Genomic DNA, 22,871 nt, shown 5'->3' with positions numbered 1-22,871 from the left:
TTGACGAAGAAGTCTCTTTTTAGAAATGTAATGCATTTTAGAAATATGAGATTTAGACGTAGATTTATTGAGTTTCGGCTCAAATTGATTTTATAAAATCTAATCTTTTTAGAAGTTAAACTTGGAACGAGGCATGTCGAATTTAGAATTAAAAAAAATATCTTACTTGACCCGACCCGAAATTCTTTACTATAAAAGATCGTATTTCTATCACAACAACCCTCACCTTCTTCCGCACCAGCTATCGTCGTTGATTATTATTAACTCCAAAAATTTTTTACAAAACCTTTCAAGTCTTCTAATTTCAAATTCGATGTCCATTTCACCAGAAAATATTTCGATGTTTATGAATCTAGACCAAAATTGCTCATCCTTTTTGTTTTCGATCTCTATCTGCTGTCAGATCGAACCGAAATAAAGTTATATCGTTTCTCTCATTAAGAGAAGTTTATTCGCGATTGAGATCAGCAAAAATATCTCTCAATTGTTGGAAACCACCATATTAGAAAGATAAGTATTTTTTTCTTTATCTGTTTTTTATTTTTGTTATTTTTGTTTTATTTGCTTCCCCTTTTTTATTTTTCATATTAGAAAGATAAGTATTTTTTCCTTATCTATTTTTTGTTTTTTGTTTTTGTTTTATATCCTTTCCCTTTTTTACTTTTTTCATGTTTTAATGTTTTTTTTCTTTTTCTTTTTTTTTATTTTTATATTTGTAGAATCTTAATTTTTAGTTTAGTGAATTTAAAATTTGAAAATGATGTCGGGTCAGATAAGGTCGAGACGGGTAAGACTCCTCTAAATTTGAGTCTGATGGAGTTAAGAAATTCTCGAGTCAACCTGACACATGTCCATCCTTACCGGACCTGACACATGTCCATCCTTACTGGATACCCTGTTAGCAGAAACTTCCAAGTTCAGTGTTTCCTTTAATATGGTCGTCGAATTTGCTCATTGGCTCGGGTATAAATACAACTGAAATGTGAGCCAAAAACCTCATTAATGATGGACAAAAGCAAATTTCAAAAAAAAAATCAAACATAGAATTCATATGTTTGAGAACATAGGTTTTCATAACAAAATTTTGACAGAACAATATTTGATGTAGTTGGTTTCTATATCTGATATAAACTCCAAAATCTCTATCTAATTATTCTAATGTGACCCCCTTTCATGTTACTTTTCTTCATCCAGATATGTTAGATGGATCCCTCCTCTTGTTACAAGAGTGCATCTGAGGTTGAGGTGGGGGCTGAGGCTGATGAAGATCAACCACTTCAAACTCTTTCTGCCTAAGGAGCAGCACCATCCTCTCGTTTTCGAGCCGCCTTCGTTCATTCTCGAGCTTTGCTCTCTCCATTTCCCTTTCTTTCTTGCCACTGAATTTCAACCACTTGAGTCTTTGCTTCTCCAGCTGGAATGCTTGGTATTGGTAGCTGACTTGCTTCTCTTCCAACTGCAGTAGCCTCATTTTCATCCAATGCTTCTTTTCCCCAACACTCTTCGACCCGTCTTGCATCACGTTCATAACTTCACATCTCAATTGTTGCATCATTGGCGTTGGTGACATTGAATATGATCCCTTTCTTGGCCTTTTACGAGAAGGCTTTCCATGGTTATCCTCATGGTCTTGCTTCCCCCTTGAGTGACCATCGACAGCCCCATCCTCATCATCTTCGTCCTCGTCCTCATCGTCACCGTCATCCTCATCTTCATCGGCATCCTCTTCTTCACTGTCTACTTTAGCCAATTTTGATGCCTCTGTCTCGATTCTACCTAAATTCCCCTCGATTTGAGAATTCTCTGACGAATGGAGGCATTGGTGTTGTTGAGATTGCTGGTGCTGAATCTGTGATATCTCAGTAGCCACCTCCGGTGACTGATTAGCAGCAGCTGAAGCCCCAGCTGTTGCACCATGGCCACAACTATTATGATAAGCACACATTTCCCTGAAAAACAAGTGCTTAGAATTCAACAATTTCCTAACTTCTTCCTTCAATTTGGGAGACAAATCCATGGCATCAAGCAAGCTTTGATTCTCCACCACTTTACAAGCAGTCCCCCTACCAAGTATATCATTAACCCTCTTATACCTCTTATTCAAATCATTGAACTTATCTTCACATTGTTGTGGTGAAACATAAAACCCTTTCTCCATCATAGCCCTCGAAACCGACTTCCATTTCCCCTTCTTCTGCAACAATCCACCACCAACCTTTTTCTTGCCAGTAGGATCTGATCCATTCCCTTCTGATCCACCTTCATCACCAATATAATAAACCGCCACTATAAGCAACCTAACCATGTTATCATTCCATTTCATCCTTTGCCATGGAGAAGTCTTTCTCTTGGCATCAGCAGCAGAGCCATCGTCAGGATTAAACCCATGTTCATCATCATCACTCAGAGGGGATTGTTGCTTGGCTTTGGAACCAAAAGGGTAGCCTTGTTTAACAGGTTGCTGGTGCAGTGAGTGGTCGGTTTCATGATGGGAAGAAAAACCAACCATTTGAGGGGTATTATTATGAAACTGGGGCAAGTTTTGGGCAGTTGGGGGATTTCTAGGTTGTTGTTGTTGATGATGAGGATGATGTTGGGAGTTTAATGGCATTTCAAGGACTAGCAGTCCAGGACCAATCCCAGAAAACACCCCACCACTCACACCACTACTTTCCATTCAGAACAGCAATTAAAAAAACACAGCTTTCACAACAATTATCAGAGATCTCAAACACCCAGTGCATTGGCCACTATTTCCCACTTCTAATTCTCCCTAAATTCTTAACAGGCAATTGATAAAAGTATTAAAACTGAAAAAGGAGCCATACCCAGTAAAGAACTGACTGCAACTGAGTTGTAACAATCTGCAGGCACCTAAAAGCTGTAAGCTTTTTCTTCTTCTTCAACACCCAGGAAAAAAAAGAAAAAGGCTGCAAATGGTTTTTAAGGATTTAGAATAATGGAACAGATTAAGGCACAAGAAAAAGAAAGGTGAAGAGAGATTATAAGGCAATGTAGAGAGGATACAGAGAGCGGAGCAGCCGGTTTTGTTTAGGTTGGAGAAGTGTTAAATTTGTCAGCCCATGGTTTCGGCTTTTAGTTTTGTTTTCTAAGCGGCTTTTTAGATATATTGATTCCCACAGGATTTTCAAAACTAGGTGGCGAAAACGACTTCTCCATAATATTATATCATTTTAAGGACAAGCAACATTCTACTCTACTTATAAAAAGTAATTTTTTTTATAGAGTACACAAATAGTCTCTTAAATATTAGATAATATTTTATTTAATTTTGATTATTAAAAGTTATAAAACGATCTTTTAGACAGTTGTTTTGTTGAGTCTCACGACTATTAAAAGTCACAAAATGATCACTTGATTATTCATTATATTTTAAACTCGTCTTTTTCGATTAAAAATTAACAGTAGTCTGAGCGGTAAATTAACATGCTGACTGGCATATTTTATAGTTAATGGGTCATTTGTGTACTTTACCAAAATTAAAAAATTCAAACTAATATTAAAAAACTAATTTTATTTGATTCAATTTGTAATTTTTAAAATTTATCTCAACTAAAAATTTTTAAATAAATTTTAAATTATAATATATAACTCAAAAATTCAATTAACTTCAAATTTTTTAATTCAACTGTATCACATACTTACCCATGATAACAGCAAAACTTTCCTTTTTTCCATGTCCATTTATTTTTTTATAACAACTGTGCTCTGTGTATTGGTGGATTGATTTAAACTAAATATCTATGTTGATGATAATTAATTTTTAATAAATGAAAAGGTAATATATTTAAAGTCCAGACTTCACAATAAGAGCACGACAAATATTAGGTGTAGGTTGCACCATATGGTAATTTTAATTTGCAAAGCTTGGGTTAAAAATCTGCATTATTTGATTGATTAAAATGGCATAAGGTAAGAGGCACTTAATTAGGTAAAAATATGGAATGATGTTACATTAGAAACAAATTTGGAAAGATATTTACCCTTTTGGAAATTTAAAATCTACAAATCTTAATTTTTTTTCTGAATTAACTATACATCAGAGTAATTTTATGGAGCAACCATAACACTAGGAGGTAATAAAACTTCAGTACCTACGTATATTTGATTCAGGTAAATTTTGAAAATAATATTTTTTAGAAAGAATTATTACACTTCAAAATTTAGACACAGTATATATATATATAAAAGGATGGCTCCATTGGACTTCATGGGCTAAGATTAGGCTTAAATTTTTAAGAACCTTTGTCCATTCAAGAGTATCGAAGGTAAGTTTCATCTTCATTTCTCGTGGCTTTGATGAAGCTCTAAGAATGGCGATAGTAGAGAAAAGCATGTTTATGAAGGGTTTAAGTAAATGGAGTTCTCTGTATTTCATTCTTTATTCTCTTCAATGTCTTAAAATCATTTTTTATGATGTGTCTACCTAAATGATGTTATGAGTTATTTCTTATTGAATTTGAAGAAGAAAGGTGTGAATGTATTGATGGATAAACTACCCAAGTTATGATTTGTCTATCAAAATCTTTTGAAGTACAATAAATGGTATATGTCCCTAAAATAGCTCATTTTCCACGTAAAAACCGAGGAAGCAAATCTTCTTAAAAATAAAAATTATGTATCATCCTCTAAAGTTAATCTTGTAGAATCTTCCTCTTCCTCTAATACTAAACCTAACAGGTTCATGGATACTTCTAACTCGGAAAGAGTAGTGACTCCCAACCAAAGAAGGTGGCCAACTTCAAGAAACCAATATTCAGTCAGAAGTCCAACAACTTGATGAGTTACTATGTTTGCGACAAGATAAGACACATAGCATTCTGATGCTTTTGTCGCTTTGACTGCCATAAGAATCATAACTGATATGAGAATAAATCATAATAAAACTTGATCGAGAATTCAAACGATGTGATTATCGATGTGGTCTCTGAAGTCATTCTGATGGTAGTGAGGTGTATTTGTTGATTTTCTGATGGTAGTGTGGCGTGTGGGCTAGTTTAATAGAATGACGATAAATTATGTGAGATGTTGTGTTGTGTTAGCTTTAAGAGAGTGGTGCCTTGATGAATGTGGAGGTAATTAGAAGGATCTAATGAAAAAGAAACAAATAATTAAAAGTGAAGGTTTTTGGGATGATGAATGACTAGATGACTAATGATAGTAATAAATATATTACAATATTAATATTAGTAAAATAAAATTTAAGGTAAAAACGATGGATTATATATAATACTAGTAATAAATATAATAATATAGTTAATTTGATTTAACATTTGATCGTTTGGTCAAACTGTTCATTTTTTATTTTCTTATATTTCTTTAGGTCATATGTTTTAGACTCACTATGAGCACTCCCATTCCTTCTCCTATAGTTCCCTTTCCTACCCTTTTAGAAAGGATTAGAAATTGGATTTAGAATTTGTAAAAAAGAAAATTAAATGGCTAAGTTATTAAAAAAATTGTACAAGAGGAGATAATTATAAGATAGTGTTTATTCAAAATATTTCTTAGTCATTAATTAATAACGCATACACTTTACACTTTACAGATACAACTGTCTAAACTCTTACCCATTTTGGAATTATGCCCCAACTAAACTCTTCATTATTTTAATCATAATGCAGCTGGGCTAGCTTCATTAGTTAATTGTACCAACCATTTCGAAATAGGGATGGCAGCATGACTTGAACCCGACGGGGAAATTCGAAACCCGGTCAAGTTCGGGTCCGGTCGGGTTTGAATGATATAGGGTCGGGTATCGGGGATTTTTTTGGAAATTTTTTTGGGTTCGGGGTAAGGTATCCCTGCCCTGATTATATATATATAATATTTTATATTTTTTATATTAATTATATATATAATATTTTATATTTGTTTGTATTAATTATATATATAATATTTTATATTTTTTATATTAATTATATATATAGTATTTTCAGGTTCGGGTTTGGGTATAATATTTCAGGTCGGGTTCGGGGACAGGGCAAAACAAATTCCCGACAGGGCGCCCCGATAAAAAACCCGACGGGAATCGGGTCGGGGACGGGGATTCATTTCGGGGACGGGGACGGGGCGAGCAAAACCCGTCCTAAACCCGCCCCATTGCCATTCCTGTTTGGAAATTGTATCTTTAAAGGCCATAGGGCATGCCACTTTCAGTCCAGTAGGCCTATATGTGGAAAAACATATGGGTCTCGAAAGCATCATGATCCATTTTTACACAATAGGCCCAAAGCACATGAAATGTTTTACTAATGCACATTTTAAATATTATCTTACTTAATTTTTTTAATAGTATGAGGTAATTATAAGATAGTATTTGTTAAGAATTTTTCTTAGTCATTAATAACGCACACACCTTGCAGACGTAGCTGCTTGAACCTGAATTTTAGGGAGAACAATGGACTAACAAGCAATGTCGCTTAAGAAATTTAGCTTAGTTAAATGCAAGGATATTTAAAAATGAAATAAATGCTTTACGAAATCATTTTAAAAATGGTATTTTTTTAGTAGTTTGTGATGATTACAAAGTAATATTTATTCATATTTTTCAATCATTGACGATACACACTCTCTACAGATTTATCTGCTCAAACTCAATACCTCAAGAAAAAACAATACTCATTTTAACCACTGAAATAACTCAATAAGATCACATTGAAATTCATTTTAACATATGTTTTATTCGAACCTTTACATTTACAATCTTTTATTTTGAAATTACTCACAATTCTTTTTAATTTTTAAACTATTACATTTTTAAAATTAAAAGGTATTCATTAAATAAAAAGACAAAATACAATAAAGACAACACAACACAAAACAACATGGAAATTCAAAGGGTGTGAAGAAATTATCAATAATCTTCTTCCCTCTCTTCAAAATTAAACGCAATATTTGATGTAGGCGTGGAGATTGAGAGAACTAATTTGACAAAATATTTCGTAAACAGTTTTGAATGCATCGACAATTGTCGCAAAAGAGGATATAACTATGAACGATTGTCAACCTTTCCTAATCATGAGGTGCATCGTGATGAATGCAACACGAAACGTCAAAATATCATAATGATAGAGAAAATATTACCATAAAAGCATGTCATAAAAATAGACAAAAACAAACACGTTAAGAAAATGCGAAAAAGAAAAAAAAATAGACATTATGTTTATTTGGAACCGAATTAAAAGAAAAAAAACGACACTGAATACTACTTAATACAATACTTCAATATGAAAAAATAGATAACTATTTAGTGAGAATGTTAGGACTTCCTCGAATATTTTAAACTCTCACAGCTCAAAACTTTTAGAAAAATTCCTAAATCCTAAATATCATTCAATTTTATATGTGAGATCATTTGACAGATATATATATAGACACACGTATATATGCATGAGTGATAGGGACATAAAGTTAATGCAAAATACATTTGCATAAATTCCGAATCCAATAACTAATGATTTTAGATTTGTTAGTAGGCATGTGGTGCAGTTGGCACCAAGCGCGACATTAAGGAGACATAAACAAGACAAATGAAGATAACTTGTTAATTGAAATCAATTAGTTGAACTTGCAAGAGCCTCCCCTTAATAGCATTGCATTATTTCATTCCCCCAACACCAACCAACCTCAACAATCGCCATGTGTTATTTAAACCATGTTCTAATTTAATTCTTAAACTTTTATTTTTTTAAAATATAATTAAAAAAATATGTTTTGATGTAAGTGCCAAATGAATATTACTTTATCTGGTATAATTGTTATTGTAATATTAAGAAAGATATAAATTCAAAAGTATTTTAACATATATTATTCTCTAACTTATAAATGAAATAATATTTATTTTACGATTTTATTGATTAAAATAAATTATATATATTTTTTAAAATAAACTTCACCATGAAATAATAAATTTAATTATTATTTTTAATTATTTTCTAATAATTTTATTTTACAACCATATATTCCCAATATTACACGTCTACCATATTCTTGCATATGCGTAATGTAATTATGGAATAATAGGTTGTCACAATCTCATGTTAATGTAAATAACGAGACATAAAAGTTGATTTTTTATTTTATTTTTGTTCATCATCCCAACCGTGTAATTATTCCATTATGAAAAAAAAATAATTATGTATAATAAGAGAGAGTTAGAATTATATGTCAAGGTAGAAAATAATTTTATATGAAAAATTTATTAAATATTTAAATTTAAAAATTGAGAGAGATAAAGACCTTAGTTAATTAATATTTAAACAAAAATGAACTTAAAATACTATTATACCCAAAAATTTGGAAGGGACCAGAGCACCTCCCAAGCACCATGTAGATTCGTCCTGCGTATAATGTATCAATTATTCATTCATTTTGGAGTAATAGAATATGTAGACTATTATATTTCTGTTGTAATTGATTTCAGTTAGTTGGGCTCAGTGGTTTACAAGCTGGCCCATTATAAAAGCTCTTGAAGTCTGGTTTTGTATATACTTAGAAATAACTTAATACTTTACTCTCTTCTTCTTTATTATGTTTATCATTCTTCATTGTTCTTAATAAATCACCATTGTTGCTTCTCTTTACTCCGATCACTGGATCTGTACATGGTATCAGAGTTATTTTTTTGATTGTGTTTCGGTGTTAATTTGAAGGGCGTTTGATTTCTCCGTCTTCGCAGCACCTGTCTCGCGAGATTGTGTTCTCCTTTGACAAATGGTCGCTTCTGATCAGTTTCTTGCTTTGAGTTTAATTCTTGATTTCTGGTGATATTTTATCCTCTTATCCTTCTGTTTTTCTAATTAAGCGCCTCTTTTGTGGTTTTTTGTGAAGTTTTTTGGTGAAGGATTGCTTTCGTTATCAGTGGTTTTCCTTCTCGTCTGATTGCTGCTCTGCATTGTTCTTTATTTTTGCTACTAGTGTTCTTCTATTTTTCTATGACGAATATTGCCTCTAATCAAAGTCAATTAGATCTTGGCAATTCTAATGCCTCTACTCAAGTGTTCTCTACTAAAAAGATAAATGTTACTTTTGATGATCATAATTACTTGTTATGGAATCAATAAGTTTATTTTGTTATTAAGACACATAGGTTGCTTAAGCATATCAACAGTGATGTTATTCCTCCTCCTAACATGTTACTCATGAAGGCCAAGTTGGTATAAATCCTGAGTTTGAGTTTTTTGAATAGCAAGATGGTGTTCTGGCCTCCTGGTTATTATCTATTGTTAGTGAGTCTGTTTTACCTCACTTGATAGGGCTTAATACTTCGTCTGAAATATGGCATATTTTACATAGATTGTATAGTGGCAAGACTACATCTAGGTTAATGTTGTTTCGATTGTTATTACCCTCAATGGTTATTACACTCACAAAAGAAGGATGAGTTGTCTATGAGAGATTATTTGATTTCCATTAGAATTGTTTATGATAATTTGTCTACTTGTGGTGAACTTATTTCTGAGCATGAGCATATTAATACTATATTGAATAGTCTTCATTCTGAGTATGAGGCTATGGTTACTGTTATTACTTTTGTTTTTTCTCCTACTGATCTTAGGTCTGTTAGAAGTATTCTACTTGATGTTGATGCTAGACAGTTTGGGTTTAATAGTTAGATTACTGCTTCTGCACATTTTTCTGCTCATCTGTCTACCAGTGATAGCATTGTTGTGATCCATAATAATCATTCTTCTCATGTTGATGTTAATAATTACAATACTAGGACAATGGTAACAACAGTAGAGGCAGAGGTAGAGGTAGGTTTAACTCCTCCAGACCTCAATGTCAATTGTGTGGAAGGATGGGTCACCATGTTCAAAGGTGTTATCATAGGATATGGTTTATAAAAATGAGTCATCTAGAAATATTCGAGGGAATAATGGAAGAAACCAGAATTCCACTCAACCTAATTTCAGTACTTATAATTCAGCTTCTAATGTTGCTCTGCCTCACTCTAAAACCTTTTACTACAATCCTCTTTCTACCATTACTGCTCCACAAGGATTCTCTCCTTTGGTTACCAATTCTCATGTGTTTGTTGCACAATATAATCCTTTTATTTCTTCTCCCATTACTTCTGCAGTTTCTGCTCCTATGTTTTCTGCTATGTTTGCTGCTGACAGTACAACTCAGCATGGTGTTCCTCCTGCAAGTGCTCAATCTCAATGCAACACTGTCAATCCCTATCTTTCTCAATTTCCTCAAGCCCTTATTGCTACACCTGCTGTGTTATAAGATAATACTTGGTTTCTTAATTCAGGTGCCACCTACCATATTACAAATGATTACAATAATCTTCAAGTTGGTTCTGTGTCTCCTGCTTCTGGAGGTGTTTAGGTTGGAAATGATAATATTCATCCTATCACTTGTGTTGGTCAGTCAAGTCTGTTTTTTAATTCAAATTTGTTTAAACTTAGGAATCTGTTTTTCCTAAAATTACTAAAAATTTACTTTCTGTCTAAGTTCACACAGTACAATAAAGTTTCCTTTCAGTTATTCCCCTCCTAATATCAAGTGAAAGATCTTGAGTGAAGGGAGGTTTTGCTTGAAGGTCATGAAGTAGGAGGGCTGTACAAGATTGTACTGCCTCAAGAAAAGTCTCTGTGTACATAACACACTCAAGAATTTAATGCTCACAATAATTCTTGTGTTTCTAATAAATTTTCTACTGCTCCTAATGCTTTTTTGAATTCCTCGGTTAAGCATGATTCTTTAGATTTGTGGCATAAAAGGATGGGTCATCCTAGTAAAAGTATTTTCCTGCAAGCTTTAAAAGAGTGTAATATTCCTTTTGTCAATATTAAAGATGAGCATGCTTGTGCTTCCTGTCAGTTAGCTAAATCTCATAAATTGTCATTTTCTCTGTCTACTACTATTTATTCTAACCCTTTGGAACTTGTTGTTGTTGATATTTGAGGCCATGCACCCTTTTGTTCTAATGGTTTTAGGTACTATGTGACATTTACAGATGCTTTTTCACGCTATACTTGGGTCTATTTTTTAAAACAAAAGTTTGAGGTTAAATGTCTTTATTCAATTTCACACCTAGGTTGAAAGACAGTTGGGTTTCAAGCTTTTGAATCTCCAAACAGATAGGTGGGGTGAATTCTCTACTTTGCTGCCTTATCTTAAGAGCCAAGGTATTCTTCACAGGTTGTCTTACCCTCATACATCTTAGCAGAATGGGCTTGTCGAATGGAAACTGATGTGATTCCAGTCAGCGCTAACTTTTTTCTTGATCATATTAAAACATATAAGTTCACCAAGGATGATTCAAAGGGAGTTTTACCTTACTTCATCTTATACCTGCTCATTTATGCACTATATTTTATCATATGTTTGTATTTACCTCTTAGGATATGCTTATCATATGATATCATTCATTGCATGAATTTGCATGAGTTTTATTAGTTGCATGGCATTCATTGCATTTAATAAGTATGTTGTTCATTAAAGCATGGATTGCATTTAAGCATGTATTTCATTTAGGGAAGTATTTCATTTATGCATCTAGTTGTTTAATAAACTAATTCATTCATACATTTAGTTCATTGAATAATGTTATTTCCTTAATCAAACTATCTCTTAATTATCCCATGTATATTTACATGTTATGATTGAATAAAGTTTATCTTTATGTTTAGGTGCAATAGGGAAGCTGAACAGTCTCAATAGGTGCAAGATTACCAGTCAGAATGTCTTCCAATTCTGGATTCGATACAGACGTGTTTGGGTCCAACAATCAATTGGACATTATTCCTCTATCTCTTAGCTTTCCAATGCCTTTTGAATCACCTCAATCAAATACCGGGAGCTTGAGATATGATCGATTTACTGAAGATAGTGCAGGCTGGAATTTTTATTACGAGAATTTCATGCATGGATTATTTGGATGAGTTTGATCCAAGGAAGAGTCCTTTCATCTTCTACTAAGAGACAAGCAATTGAAGACTATCTTAATGCTTCTATTTAGAGCAATTCAAGGATGAATTCTTTTCATCTTTTCAAGGCTATTCATATTTTTGGAGAGACAATGCATTCAATCATTCATAATTCACCTATTCAAGTCTTACTTATCATTCTTTGAAGGCTATTTACATGTTACCAAGGAACAAGCAATGAAGGTTGATTTTATTTCATTTAATCATCAAATTAAGTGATAAAATCAGCAAGGAATTTGAAGGGACAAGCTAATTTAGACATGAAGGATGTCCACATTCATCCTATGATTTCATTTATCCTCTTTTCTTCCATTTACAAGCAAAGCAAGGCAGCCCAAGAGTCACTCTCCTTTTTGGACGAATTTAAGGTTGAACTTATCTCAAATTAAAGCTTAATTCATCCATTTTCAATCTACATGGCCAGCCATCAAAGGATAAAAAGAATGACAAGTCATTTAATTGAATTTAATTGCATTTAGGCGATTGTTTTATTTTAATTATAAAAACTCTTCATATGGTGCCTATCAACACTATAAATAGGCACCTCCATTGCATTTGTACATAGAACTTTTTTGGCATAATAAACTCTTTGAAAGGTTGCTTTCATTTTAGTTCTTGGATTAGAACTCTATCGGTTTCTTATCGGTCTTAAAGCCTTCATCCATTTCATCCTGTTATAGCGTTGGTTCCTAGCTCTACTATAGCTAGTGGGTCACGTTCCACCCTCTATCCCTTCGATTCCATCTTTATTATATTGTTGGTTCCTAACTCATATATAGTTAGAGGGTCACAATCCATCCTTTGAATTACTACCATTCTCCATGCCAACCACAAACATCCTTCATCATTTTCGTTACATCCATTCAACCACTATCACCACCACACTTCTTTCATTTACAATCAACTTCAACTTCATTCTATCATTTCCATTACTTTCATACACATATTCATATATACATATTTTCCTTCTTATAACGTTGTTTATGCATTTTCAGTTTTCAAACAAAGAACTATGAAATTCTTACTATAATCACGATCGGGCAACATCGTATATGACTCAGAACACATAACCGAGATCATATCAGAAACATAGACAAATTGTTGAAGTTGGCTTGGCTATGCTGGCTCAGGCTTCAATGTCATTGTCCTTTTGGAATGATGCATTTGCCAATGCCATTTTTCTCATCAATAGGCTATCTACTTTAGCTTTGGGAGGTATGAGTTCTTACTTTAAATTGTTTGGTAAGATTCCTAATCTTTGTATGGTGAGAGTTTTTGGATGTTTGTGTTTTCCTTTCTTAAGGTCATTTCATCAACATAAATTTCAGTTTAGGTCATCTCCATGTTTGTTTTTGGGTTTTTCTCCTAAACACAAAGGGTATAGATGTTTAGATTCTATAGGTAGAGTGTAAGTTTCTAGACATGTTCAATTTGATGAGTTTGTTTTTCCTTGTGATATTGACTTCAAAATTGATGCTTGGAAAGGGTGGCAGACTTCTTTACATTTTCAACTTCCTCCTGATCATTCTCTTAAATTGGTGCTTCTAGAAAGGCTAAGTTTGCTTTTTTTTCCTTTCATTTCTAATTTTTCCAGATACAAAATGGTTTCTGCTACATCTTTACAGGATAACCATGTTTTTTTTCTTCATAGAGGCTTTCTCTATCTGCTTACATTTCCCCTTTAGTACAAATTCCTGCATCTCTACTATCATCACATTCATCACCATTGCTACCTGCCTCCATTCCCACTTCATCTTCATCAGTGCTGATGCTATAAAATATGTTATATCAATCACGCAAATATACGTATCGTCACCAAGTAATAAAGTGGATTTTTTTTTGGGATTTCGGATGTGAACCCATAAAGAGCAGAAAGTTTACAATTGAGTTAGGGAAATAAATGTTGGTTGAAATGGCATGTGAAGGAAACAAGTATTAAAAGAGAAAATATAATGTAATAGAGGTAGGTTTATGCTATAGCATTAGGAACAACACAAAGTCAGAAATCAAATGGCTTAGGATATTAATTGAGACTTCTTACTCAATTCATGCAATTAACTTAGCTACAATGTATTTAGCATCAATTGCTATAAACGAATTAATATGAAATAGCTCTTACTAAGACATTCAATCACATAGTAATAATGCTAAATGTTGACAGCATACATTTCATCATGCATTTGCATCTTACGATACTAACACCATGAAATTAGCATGCAAATCATTCAATTTATTTCTAAACAGAATAAAAGCATACATTGAAGAATGAAATCTCTTTCATCATTCATAAAACATAAGACACAAAGTAACAAATTAAACAACATTCATATAAACAAGTGTTCCAACCAAACGATTAAGTTTGAAACATTAAACATCCCAAATATAAAAATCAACTAGCTAAACTTCCCTATCTCAGGCAAAGTCTAAGTAGTTGAGTGATCTTGCTGACTGTCGATGCTACTCAACAAGGCTGGCTCTCAAATGCTGCAGCAGTCCCTTGCTCAGTGTTGCTTAGGCGGTCATGGAGAAGAGATGAGAGAATTTGTGTGGAAGAAGATAGAATGAAGAATTGATGATTAAATGAGCTAGGGGAGGTCCTATTTATAGGTGAGGAGGTCAAAATTGTCTCAAATGGGTATTCACCATATAGCAATAGTTGGTTGGAGAGGATACAACTATCCCAATTCCATAAGGTTCTTCCTAGCCTGGTGAGTCATCAGTTGTTGTAGTATTTGCTTTTTACAGTAACATCTGCACTTTTTAGCAGAAAAATCCAGAAATTAGCCTAAGTTAATCAAACTTTAAACAATGCAAAAATATATAAAAATAAGACTAAATTAAACCTAAAATGCTATTAAACATACTTAATTCCAAGACAAACCTAGGTAAACAATGTTAAATTGATAACTCTTTTGGAGAGTTATCACACCCCCAAACCTAGATATTTGATTGTCTTCAAGCAACACAAACGTGATATGCAGCTAACTAAACATTAATACCTTAGATTAAGACCAGAAAAACAAATTCATCATTTACTTTATTTTTCAACTGTAACATCTTAAATATCGAGTTAGTGACTAAATTGTAAAATTCTAGAATTTAGTGACTAAATTAGATAAATTGAAAAGTTCAAGGACTTAAGTGTTATATTTTATGTAGGACTAAATATCAAAGAAGAATGAATAGAAGGGCAAAATGGTCAATTGACAAGTAAATGAATTAAAAATTGGTTATGGTGAGGATATACACACGTGGAGTTTAAAAGGGGAAAAAGGAAAATATCCAAAACTATCTTCACTCTTCTTCCTTCTCTCAACGTGAGCTCCCTATCTAAGGTGAGTTGAATGTCAGCTGGTTATTTCTTGCAATTAAAGAATGGTTTTGATTCTTGATGGGTTAGGAAAGCTTAAGGAAAGTTTAAAGTGGTTTAAAACTCAAAGAGTAATGAGTTGGGAGAGATTGAAGATAAGAGGTTTCTAAGTGAAATCTTGGAAAATAGTTGATAAGTTTAAGATTAAATTTGACTTGTCATTAGTTAAATTAAGAAGTATGATGTATTAGAAATGAGATTAGAATATGTTGTAAATTTAATAAGATTCTTGGTTTCAAGATAAAGGATGAGTTTTGAAGATAATGATGTGTTATATGGATATAAGATGATTTGATTAAGTGTAATTAAGTTTAGTGGCAAGAAGGGAGTTCAAAATGGAAGGTTTAAGTGAGTATTGGTAAATTTTCGGGTTTAAGGAGTGAATTATGGGCAAGGAGTATCGGTATTGATTCATCCAGTACCGATACTTCAATAGGAAATGGGGAATATTTAGAGTAGGGTATCGATACTGTATGAACAATATCGATACCAAAAGCTAAAATATGATAAATCATTCAAGGAGTATCGATACATAAGGGGTAGTATCGATACCCTTAGAAAAGTATCGATACCATTTTTGAAATGGAATTCCAGAACCGGGAAAAGGGTATCGATACCATAGCACAGTATCGCTACCACAATAAGGGAAGTATCGGCACCATACCTTGGGTACCGATACTACTTAAAGTGGAAATTTAAATTAAGTATTCTTTTTAGCTTAGATTATTGATGATTGATTCATAAGGTTTAGAATTCTAATATTCGTATCAAATGTACATTGGTGTAGATATCGAACATAAGTTAGTTCCGGAACAGTCAAAGAGTTAAAATCGGTCAATCGAGAGATAACAAGTTATAGGAGTTGATTTGGACTAAGTGAGGCTAAGGTGAGTGCATACTATAGTATAAATATTGTTTTATGAAAATAAGACTTGTGATAAGTCTATTTCATATGTTTGAATTTCATGGATCAATAGTTAGAAACATGCATATGTTATGATCATTATGAGTACATGCATAAGTGATATGTGTTTATATGTTTTGATATATGCTATGTGATCCATATGAACATAAATGAACAAACATAAGCTATATGGTATGAGATAAATGAATATATGCACATATGATATATGTTAAGAGATAGAACATATGTGATTATATGAGAAATGATATGAGTTATATGAGTACCGGTATATGTGATGAAGTAGTTTACTAGATGAATACATAAAACATATAAATGTTTAAGCCCATGTTATGTGAGATGAGAGTTGTGGTTATAATTGGCATGCCAAGAGTCGAAGGTTCTATGTGGCCCTTCGGGACATATATATGATTCTTTGGAACATATATAAGGTCCTTCGAGACGTATATTTGGTCCTTTGGAACATATATGTGGTCCTTGGGGACATATATGATCCTTGCTAATTCAGTTTTTTAGCTGGTATGGGTGCAACAGCTTTTGTTAGAAATTGGTGTTTTTTTTGCAAATAAGCCAATTGTATGGTGTGATAATACCTCTACAGTGTCCATGGCTGCAAATCCCATACATCATGCTAGGATAAAGCATGTTGAGATTAACTTTCATTTTGTTCAGGAAAAAGTTCTTGCTGAAAAACTGCTTGTAAATTATGTTCCTTCCTCTGAGCAGGTTACTGATGTGCTTACAAAAAATATTGATCCATCTCTGTTTAAAGCGATGAGGAGAAGGCTTGGTGTGCTTTCATGGGAGGAAATTTTTCATAAAGAGCGACCAAGAGAATAATAGAGTATATAGTCTGTTATATTTTGTTGTAATTGTTTCCAATTAGTTGGGCTCAGTGGTTATAAGCTGGCCCATTATAAAAGCTCTTGTAAGTCTGATTTTGGATATACTTAGAAATAACTTAATACTTTGCTCTCTCTTCTTCTTTCTTCCGTTTATCATTTTTCATTGTTCTTAATAAATAACCATTGTTGCTTCTCTTTACTCTGATATTTGGATCTCTGCATGGAGTTTGATGAACGGAACCACTTTTCTCACTGTCTGTGACTCTGAATGGGATGACAGACAGAACATCCACTTTGATATTTTTAGGTAAACTACAAGTTTAGTACATAAATTATTTTTTTTGTTCTATTTTGATATCCAAACTTTATTTTTTAAATCATACTTAACATTTACTTTAAGTTTCAAGTTGGTACTTCACCATTAAAAAATTAACAGAAGCATTGACGTTACATTTTTAAATTCTTTTCAATGATGATATGGCATTATCTTATGGTGACATATCAATATAACCGTTAAGTTTTTAATGGAGGGGTATCAAAATGAAACATAAACTAAATATTAGATATAATTTTAAAAATATAAAGTTTAAGTACCAAAAAGAAATAAAAGTAATAATTTAAATATTAAACGTGTAGTTTACCCTTGATTTTTTTTATCTTTTCACTACTAAAACGATCGCATTCAACATGATTTATACATAAAAGTTTCATTACTCAACATGTGATCATTAGATATTTTTTTAAAGGTTAAACTTCATAAATGATCACTAATATTTGAATAAGTTTTCATTTTTCCCATTAAAGTTTAAAAAGTAACAAAATGATCACTAATGTTATCGATTTGTAACAAATTAATCACTAATATTATCGATTTATAATAAATAACCTTATCTTCACCCCCAAAGAAGTAAACAACTACTCTTATCTTCAATCCCATCTCTTCAATTGTTTAAACATCACTATTTATTATTATTTGTCCCTACTTCTTTAATAACATTTTTTTATAATTTTTCACATATTTGATAAAAAAAATTAAACTATAATACTACAATTCAAATTTATTTATACCACTTCTGAGAGTGTCAACAATTAGAAGTGTTCAGCAAAACAAAAGAAAACTCGACCCAATGATCTAATAGGATAAATCGAGTAATTTTTTTTAAAAAAAAAATGAAAATTACAAATCGAGTACCCGGCTCAATAAACTACATATGTTAATAAGTTGGGCCCAAGCCGAAAATACTAGCTCGAGTCGGATACCCAAAAACTCGATTCCTTATTTTTCTTAATTTAGTTTTTATTTTTAAAGTAAATAATTAGATTAAATTATTTCATATTTGAGGAGTTATTTTTATATTAAGTTTAAAATATTTAAATATATACATATGATTGACCAGTTTTATTATTATTATTAATATGGGTAAGTATAAGACAATTAATTCTTATCTATTTAATGTTGAACGCTCAAACTCCTAGTATTCATGATACTCGAACCCGGGACTTTAAGAAACAACAATAATTTTTTTACCACCTATGTCGTTTGGTTCGTACTTCTATTCAAATATATGTAACCGATAATCAAATTAAATTAACCACCTCGATTAAATAATCTGAATCAATCATATGTGTACATTTGTGTTTTTATTTAATAAAAATATTTACATGCATAAAAAAGAATAAAAATATTTATTTATGTGTATACATGTATTTTTTATATAATTTATATATTTAAATTTTATATTTATCCATATGAATTTTTCTAAATTGTATTATTTGTAAAAAAAATGTATAAATTAATATAGTATATCTTATGATCTGATCTGATTATTTTAGATGACTGATATGATTAATATCTAAAAGATGAATACCAAATTATAAATATTCATGTGAAGAATGATAGGATACATCAATAAACAGCTGGACACCAAATTAATTATCTATAGAATTGTAGATAAGACCTTGATCTAATAATGGAGGCCAGGTACCATTTTTATTAAATTGTTAAAAAAATAATATTTAATATATCCTAATATTTTTTAAAAATAATTTTAAGTTATTTATTCATGTTGAACCATATTTATTCATCAAAGGAAACCCATTTTGATAAAATCGAATTAAAAATTAAAAATTATTTTTATTTTTAAAATTTTAAAATTCTGTTTTTCAAGAAAAAAATTATTTTCAGTGATAAAAATATAATAATAAATATAGAATATATTTTATAATAATATAAATATGAGAAATGAAATTAAAATTTTCCTAAATTTATATGAATTCGGATTAGATATTTAATAGTTTAAAATTATTGATAATATTTTTATGGATTTAAACTAATTGTTTAGGTTGAAAAACCATTGTTCTAAACTTATCTAATTTTTCCGAAATAATTTTAATGAAAATAACCAAAAAAATTCAAAAGTATAACTAAATATATTTTCTTAAATATTTGTATTCTATAAAAAATAAACATAACATTTATTTTCTAAACCTTACACAAAGATTCGTGAACACGTGCTTAAATATTGACGGGTTATTTATTTTGTAGGTCATGACAGGCTGACAACAGAAAACTGGTTACAGCTGGTTATGGGGCCAAAAGCCCAAATATCGCCATCAACAGTTTTCTTTATTAGAAAATCGAAGATCCTGAATTCATCTAGTGAATTTAATAGTATAAGAAAATATTATTATTTTTAGAGAGTTGGAGATTTTGAGTTCGAACAGCTGTGTGCGTAGGATTTATATTATCAATGATTAAGAAAGTTTTGAATAAATATTATCTTATAATCAACACGAATTATTTAAAAAAAAAACTGAAAACCTTAATTTTTGCAGCGAAAGAAAAGAAGAGAGGTGACAACAACGTAACATTAATGGAGACAAGTGATATTTTTAAGGTTCATAAAAGCCAAAGGACAATAAATAAATGGAGGCATGGTGATTGAGCACGTTTACATAGTGAAGCCGCCATGATTGGGTTCATTTTGAGTGGCTATAAATTTGCCAAAATGCATGCAGCTTAATATTATAAGTTGTCCGTCGATGAGAGCGCTCAAGTCTTTTGTTTCTATGCTCATTAAATTCATCATATATTTGCAAGTAAAATGCCAAATCCAGCTTTTGTGGGTTCAATTCACACCCCCATTTTGCCATGGAACCCATTAAATGACACAAGCGATATAAATAAATATTATTTTCTTAGGTAAAAATGCAACTTTTGCCACTATAATAATAGATTTAATTTATCATTTTCGTTCATATCATATTTTCACATCAATTTAGTCATTGAAGTTGTTCAATTGCATCATTCTAAGTTTTAAGTTAAGGATTACGATTTATGATTTAGAGGTTCCGCGGTTATGATTTAGGGTTTAGAGTTATCAATTTAAGATTTTAAGTTAGGGGTAGGGTATAGATTGATGCAATTAAACAACTTCGAGGGCTAAATTAATGTGAAAATACGATAGAGGCGAAAATGATAAATTAGATCTATTACAAGAATAAAGATGACCCTTAAACCTATTTTCTTTAAAGAATTTTGAACCAAACATTTGTATATATATAAGGTGTGTATGTTCAATGGCCTATTTGGTGTGTGATATAAGAAAATCAAAATCAAATAGGGTGGAAAAATATAACAAAATAGAGAAAAGGTCTGAAGGTATCATTTTTCATGAAGTGATTTGTTTCAATGACCCCAAAATTTTCCAATTTTTTATTGGAGAAAATATAACAAAATAGAGAAAAAGTCTGAAGGTATCATTTTCATGAAGTGATTTGTTTCAATGACCCCAAAATTTTCCAATTTTTTTATTTGTTGTATTTTTTTATCAATTGTCAATCCTCTTGATATGAATTTGGTGTAGTTTCTTTGCAGAGTTATTTAAGATTGGTTGTCGTACATAAGATTTTATATTAAGAAACAAACATAAATTTTGAAGGAAACAAAAGCATATTAGTAATAAAAGAATATTCAAAAAAATCTAAAATATTAGATAATTTAAAATTTTTAGGAGGAAACTGCCCCATATTTTCCCTCTCAATTCATCTCTATTTTATGGCGTTTGGATTGTAAACGCCGTTATACGTTTAAAATTAATATCGTTTACTCTTAAAACGCCGCTAAAAATACCGTTGAAGACTAATTTTGCTGTAGTGTTAAAACTTTGGATCCGTGAAATAGAAAAAGTTGAAAACATATATTAGTATGGAAAGTATTTTATAACAATTTTGTAAAGAAAAATAATACGAAATATAGATTATTGAATGAATAAAAAGTAAAATGATGGGGGTTATTTTAGCAAAAAGAAAGTATAAGGGCTTATTTGAATAAAGTATACCATTTTAATGTAGGGTAAAGTACAAAAATGGTCTCCACCTATAATGTTTTGTTTTAACGAGTACTTTAGCTATTAAGAATTATAAAATAATTACTCACACTATAAGATGTTTCTTTGTTGAGTCCCTCAATAACTTGATCCCTTTATGTGATTCGTTTGTCGATACGGTCAGATCTGTCGTATCTATCTTTTGATTGAATATATTTGATTAAATTTTTTAATATTTTTATTGTATGATTCATGTTTAATTTTTTGTTTAAGTTTATTTGAATATTTGTTGTTTTTAATAGAATTAACGGTTTTTATAAAAAAAAAAAGTTAAAAATTACATTAAATTAATTTCCATATAGCAGAATCACCCATGGAATTTCCTTCCGAAGCCAAGACAAACACATGCGGATGAAAATGATATCAATGACCCAAAATAATAATAATAATAATAATAATAATGTAAATGTCGTATCAATCAACGTGATTCATGTAATCTTTTTCTGCTATTTAGTTTTAGTTTTACTTGTATAATAAGTTAATAAGCTTACCTTGCTCGTTTCGATAATAAAAAGTTACAAAATACTTTTATAAAATTTGATTAACCGATCAATTATTGAAACTTAATTCAGATCGATTAATTTTTTAAATTGCATACTCAAATTTAATTTGATGGTCTAAAGTAAAGAAAATCTACATGATAATAAATAAGTATTGATCAGTCGTGATGATGTCAAATTTAACCCTTAAAAAAATAAAAAAATAAAAACAACGATCAAACGATTGAAAACGTACCATAAAAACAAGAAAAAACGTGCCACAAAGGTAAATTTATTAAAAATTTAAAAACAATAAAATAGTAAAGATACACTATAATGAAAGAAAAGAAAAATAATAAATACTGACGGTCGACGACTAGCATCAAAACTGATGTCATTATCAATAACAAAAATGAAAAAAATAGAAATTAAAATCCACAAAAAAAGAAGAAGAAGGGAAACTTAAAACAAGTTAAAATTTTAATTTAAAATATTATCGTATTCAATTTAAAAAACCACATGAAATTATATATATTTTTGTTATAATCGATTGCTATCCCTTTTTAATCTAAGATTAACAAGTTGAATTTTAAACTGACCCAAATTGCACGACAACAGAAACCCGATGGCTTCAAAGCTTTTACTCCTGTTTGGTGTTGGGCATAGAAAAACGAAGCATGTCGGATTTTTAGGGTCAACACTGATTAGGGTTTGATTAACATGCTAAACGGCCCTTAAATAAAAATCATTCACTTTATTTTTTATGTTGTTTTTTAAAGAATAAATATTTAAGTTTTTCTTTATATAAGATGAATGAGTACTTAAAAATTAATTTTAAATAAATTAAAAACATAAAAGAAAGTTGACTCTAGTCCACAAAATAATTTTCTTTAATTACAAATAT

At 31.0% G+C, this 22,871-nt stretch overlaps 1 protein-coding gene across 2 annotated transcripts; it reads right to left on the bottom strand.

The window, feature by feature from the left end:
• Nucleotides 1-1,018: 1,018 nt before the first annotated feature.
• On the bottom strand, nucleotides 1,019-2,968 carry LOC120180831. Of its 2 annotated transcripts, none has more exons than XM_039186125.1 (2): nucleotides 2,751-2,968; nucleotides 1,019-2,703 (listed from the first exon to the last, which is right to left on the bottom strand). In XM_039186125.1, the coding sequence occupies exon 2, from the start codon at nucleotides 2,675-2,677 to the stop codon at nucleotides 1,187-1,189; it is 1,491 nt and encodes a 496-aa protein (XP_039042056.1). In that variant the 5' UTR covers nucleotides 2,678-2,703; nucleotides 2,751-2,968; the 3' UTR covers nucleotides 1,019-1,186. The 2 variants fall into 2 exon arrangements, with proteins under 2 accessions (XP_039042056.1, XP_039042055.1); XM_039186124.1 differs by having other exon boundaries at nucleotides 1,020-2,707; nucleotides 2,755-2,967.
• Nucleotides 2,969-22,871: the final 19,903 nt, after the last annotated feature.

This window comes from Hibiscus syriacus, unplaced genomic scaffold (genome assembly GCF_006381635.1).
Source record: "Hibiscus syriacus cultivar Baekdansim isolate YM2019G1 unplaced genomic scaffold, ASM638163v2 tig00112503_pilon, whole genome shotgun sequence".
Lineage (NCBI taxonomy): Eukaryota > Viridiplantae > Streptophyta > Magnoliopsida > Malvales > Malvaceae > Hibiscus > Hibiscus syriacus.
This window is presented reverse-complemented; position numbering and strand designations above follow the sequence as displayed.

Excerpts from the sequence above, each read along its gene's own strand:
- LOC120180831 (XM_039186125.1), bottom strand. The coding sequence starts at position 2,677 with ATGGAAAGTAGTGGTGTGAGTGGTGGGGTGTTTTCTGGGATTGGTCCT.